At 37.2% G+C, this 5,149-nt stretch overlaps 1 protein-coding gene across 1 annotated transcript; it reads right to left on the reverse strand.

Moving 5' to 3' along the window:
* Positions 1-1,098: 1,098 nt before the first annotated feature.
* Positions 1,099-3,101, reverse strand: gemin7 (gem (nuclear organelle) associated protein 7). The gene is made up of 2 exons (XM_079677412.1): positions 2,951-3,101; positions 1,099-2,107 (listed from the first exon to the last, which is right to left on the reverse strand). Exons 1-2 carry the CDS (start codon positions 2,970-2,972, stop codon positions 1,707-1,709), a joined length of 423 nt encoding a protein of 140 aa, XP_079533538.1. The 5' UTR covers positions 2,973-3,101; the 3' UTR covers positions 1,099-1,706.
* Positions 3,102-5,149: the final 2,048 nt, after the last annotated feature.

Consider the following 5,149-nt stretch of genomic DNA (forward strand, 5'->3'; position numbering starts at 1 on the left):
TAAAAAAACTAGAGATGCAATACAACAATAGGCAGAATACATACAAATAGATGCAAACAAATGTATTAAGAGATGTAGCACGAATACAAAGTTACCCAAATCGGTCACAAAGGGTCAAATATAAAGATACAACTCACCGAGAGCAGGACGTCCTTCACTTTCCTCTGGTGAAGGGCGGCTACTGGCTGGCTCAGGTGCAGGACCACGACTTCCCTCGGCTGAAGGTCGGACTCCAATGCAACAACCTTCTGATCACTTTCTCTTAATTTAAGCTAATTGTTCATTGGTTTGAACTTACAATGAGCACAGTACAAAGACCAACACACAAAAAGACGAGCAGATATGATGTACACTGTACATACATAAGCAGCATTCAAACATATAGTACGCTTTGTTAACGTTCATAACTTAACCAGGCGACATTCCATTTTATAACAGTGTGATCCATCCTCATAATATCGCTCCCATTTGTTGACAATTACATGTAAATGCCATTATTGTGCATTAACCATGTTCCTAATGTTTGTATAACGATTTTACATGTTGGATAGGTGGACTTTTAAGGTAAAGTGTTACCTCTGGTACCAACCACCAAGAGCTTCATTAACATGTATTTGTCATTTATTTATTTTAACATTTAAGTGCCTTCAATGTGAATGGGGTTGCATTAAATAACTTTTTTCATTATTAACTAAACTACAGATAATTTTCTCAATTATTGGTTTATAAAACACTAGACGCAAGTCAGCAAGGACCATCTCAATTTCCTATTCCAAGCGAGACATGGAAGGGCAGCACATTCTCACAATTGATAAACATATGTTGTCCTGGCATTATTGTTTGCAAAGTGATAGAACCGATGAACAAAAGTAGTTGCAAATTCATTGTATGGATTAATTAATGATTGTGTCTCTTATTGTGAACCTTACTGGGTCATTCTGATGACAAATAAATAAACTATACTCTATTAGAGTGAATAGAGAAACACTTTATAATTCAATTTGCTCAAGAAATTATCATGAAATAGAGTATTCAAAATATGAAATAGTGTCGAAGGATGTGGTGCTCTGGGGGTTACACATTAATAAGACGTTTTTTTTGTTAAGCAACATGAACCTTTATTGAATATTAATCTTTCCATTTATCTTTATAATAACAGAATACAAAATTGATAATCCAAAACTAATTTGTGGAATGTTTCATTTACCTCAGTAAATAATGAATGACAATGCATCTCTCAAAATATAATAACAGTGTTGATGATCTGCAGAGCCTCCAAAAGATTATAAAACAAAAATACAGTTTGTGATGCAAGGTTAAATATTGGTTTGATCGTTTGATTTCCTGGTCTTTATGGCTGCATTATGAAAGCAACATCGATTACAAACAGCCACTTCCTGGATGTTATTGTGAGAGATACGTCAGATATGGTCTGATATAACCAAATCCCAAGCGAACGTCTCCCTCTTGTGCTGAAAAAGGGGGACTGCTCGTCAGTGTTGGATTTCTAAAAGCAGCCACAGAGAGCAGTATGATTGGCCGAAATATACCGACAGGATTGACAACAACCAAACATATATAAAATATGTTATAACCATCTCACAGTATGAAAATAGAGCTCTCTTGCAACAACAAATGAGACTCCCAAGTGCCTCTTATACCAAATGGTATGTGCTGTCTAAACAGGAAACAAAAGCCTTAAGTGTTCATGAATCGAAAGTGAATGAAATTACATCCTGACACCTGATCAGTGCCTCTTTCTGCACCCCGATGGGAGTGTGCAGGTCGGACACCTGAAAGTTCAGCACGTCGATGTCAGACGCCCCAAACGTGGCCTCCACCTTCACCCTCTCATGCATGAGAAACTGAACCTTCTTGTTGGTCATGGAGAGGAGACATCGGAGGAAGGTCTCTCTCAGCACAGATCGTGCATGCTGCTCTATCGGGAGCTGCTCAGCGTTTGTCTCTGACGAGGCAGAAGTGGCAATGGAGGTTCGACAGAGGGCGATGAAGCGAGGTGATTTGGGGTCAAATCCTCGGCTGTTGGGGTCGGGTCCTTTTGGCAGGCGGAGCACAGACACCGGGGTTGCCATGTTGAATCTTTCTGCTAATATTTATGAAAGAAAAACCAAAGTCATAAACAGTAGCGGAGCAATACACCTGCTATTAAAACAAAGCTCTCCTTAAAGACATTATTTGGCATATATTCAGTCACACAGATTCCTTATTATGGAATGAAGGGGAAAACTGTATTTTATGTTATTCGATTAATCAATTAAGAACCATTAATGTATCTCAATGCCTTGAAATCAACTAAATAATTCAATTTATTTTATTTTATATGAATATTGTTTTACAGTTTTTAATTGAAAGTTCTTAATTTTTTCCAAACTGTTTTCCCATTTTGATTTATAATGCAAAATATAATCTAAACTTAAATAAGACTTTAGTTGCACCTGGAGTAAATTCAGAAGCTACCCTGCAATATACAAAGTAATTCAAACTAGTTGCACCTTTACCAGCTTTGGTAAACAGATTAATGCATCAATAATTATAACCAAAACATATTATATTATTCTGAAATGGACTGATCTGCATAATGAGTACTTTTTGGTACTTTAAGTATATTTTGATGCTAATACTGTTGTACTTGAGTAACATTTCAAAAGAAAGACTTGTACTTGTAACAGAGTCTCACTACACTCTGGTATTTCTACTTGTACCTGAGTACAAGATCTGAGTACTTCTCCCACCTCTGATGATAACTTTACAAACACTCAACAACGTCATGGGAGTGTGTTGCTATTGCTATTGACAACACTGATGACACCCGGCACCATTTGAACACAACATGACCACAAAACACACTTCCTTCCTTACACCTAACAGTGCGATTATTTAAAACTCGTTTCACGAGCCCCTCTTAATGTGTATCTCTACGCTAACTTACTGTTTGCTCCACTTGGCAGCATCAGTGCATGTTTCTGCTGCGTCTTCTTCTTCTTCGTTGGAATGGTTGCCGGATGACTAAGCAGTTTATGGGCGCATTACCGCCGCCCGGTGCAGCGGGGAGGAAAGGCAGTGACAGGGACAAAAGACAACGTTTCTCTCTGCCAGCAGTGGAAGACAAGACACGGAAGAAAGAAATAGGCCTACTCAGATCATTGTTCTTTGTTCACCAGTCAATCCCAGAATCCAATATAAAATCAAACCCCAGGTCAAATATCTTTAAAGTGTCTTGAGGCAATGTCTTTGGCATGAAAAGTACTCAGATCTTGAATTTAAGTAAAAGTAGAAGTACCAGACTGATAAGTAACTCTGTTGCAAGTAAAAGTCCTTCACATTTCACACAAGTTAAGTACAAACGTATTGGCAATAAAATTGACTTTGAGTACCAAAAGTATAGTATGCGGATCAGTCCATTTCAGAATAATATATATGTTTTGATTACAAGTATTTATGCATTAAAGTGTTATCAAAGCTGGTAATGGTGCAGCTAGTTTTAATTACTTTGTATAGTGCAGGGTAGCTTGTGAATTTCCCTCCAAGGTAAAATAAAGTATTTAAAGTCTTGATTGTGTTTCACATCAATAATCCAAACATGCAAAGTAACTAAAGGTTTTAAATACATGTAATGGAGTAAAAGCATACGATTTACCTCTGAATTGTATGGATTAAAAGTAATAGTAGCAACAAACTAAAATACTCAAGTAAAGTAATAGGACCTCAACATTTAACTTAACAACATTACTTGAATACATGTACTTAGTTACTTTACACCACTGGTCTTTGGTGATTGTGACCGTGTGCTAAATGTATGAATTTCTTTTTTAAATCTTGGCTTGAAAGTATGGCTTTGTTGCTGTTGAAAATGGAGCTGCTCATCATCATCGTCATCATCATCATTACATATCACTTGTTAGACGCTTTTATCCAAAACGACCTACATACACTCAACACTGGCAATCCCCACAGGAGCAATTTGTTGTTGTATTGTACATTCAAAGTTTTGCACAAATACAATCCAAATTTCAAGTTTTAAAAGATTAAAATGCTTAATGTCATTGGCAAAGTCTTACTCAACAGTGCAATAAACACTATACCTGAGAGAAAAAGATAAAAAGGAATACAATATGCAATAACACACTAAACATAGTGATTATTGCTCATAATAGACATAATCCTAATATAATCATTACTATGTTATTAGTATTAGAAGTATTTCACATGTTTTACACCTTAAGTCTTTTGTTGGTTTTGCAGTTTAAGATTGTTTAAGCTATTAATGCTGAAAACAGTCCATTACCAGTATATTGAGTGCCTGACCCTCTGAGGAAGCAGTTACTGTAAACAGTGATGGCCGCAGGCGGTTATGACTTCCTGCAGAGTTCTGTATTACATGTAGGTGGAATCCACTTGGGTGAGCGTCATTGCCCAAGATGATAAGTACCTTGGACAGGATCTTTATCTCTCTGTTACAGCCGCCAATGAGTCAGCTCAGCTACATCATCAGTGGCCTTGTGATACAGTTAATTGGCTCAGTTGGCATCCGTTGCCCTCATTCTGCTTCCGAGCACATCACAGTACACAGGATAGCAAATGTCCCAAAGGACTCCTAAAATATGCTAGATGTGACCATATTTGGAGGAGAGGCTGAAGCTGGGGAGGACCTGGTAATACAAAGGAGGTTATCAAAAAATGTCATCAAAAACAAAACAAAAAAGGGAGCCCTCCAGACAGTGATGTAATGCATGCTAACTATATGGCAGTGTACAGTAAATCAAACAGCAAGCTATTTGTCAGTTTAGAAAACACAACTGGCATTTCCATTTTTAAATCAAAGTTGTTAAGGATTTTCATGTAATTCCTAGGCAAATAATTAATGAAACAGAACATTCTCAGCAGAACATTTTCTCTAAAAATAACGTCCCCTTATTTAGACGTTAAGATTTATCAGCCCACATAAGGGTAAAGAATGGCCAATTGTTATCTGATTTGCATGCCAGGGAGACAGAACGTCGCAGACAGTGAAGATACGTCTTTTTTGTAATTGCTGTGAAATGGTGCATATCTTCTTGGAAACACAAAATGAGGTGCCTTGTGTTGAAAGGTGCTATATATGCTTGCCTCGTCTTACCTTGTCTTGCCT

The sequence above is a fragment of the Notothenia rossii genome, assembly GCF_949606895.1.
Source record: "Notothenia rossii genome assembly, chromosome: 4".
NCBI lineage: Eukaryota > Metazoa > Chordata > Actinopteri > Perciformes > Nototheniidae > Notothenia > Notothenia rossii.

What these genes read in the sequence shown, in the direction of transcription:
- gemin7 (XM_079677412.1), bottom strand. Translation starts at nt 2,972, where the DNA reads ATGCTGCCAAGTGGAGCAAACA. An exon ending in GCTGCCAAGTGGAGCAAACA is followed by an intron (nt 2,108 to 2,950) that starts GTAAGTTAGCGT and finishes CATAAATATTAG; the next exon opens with CAGAAAGATTCAACATGGCA.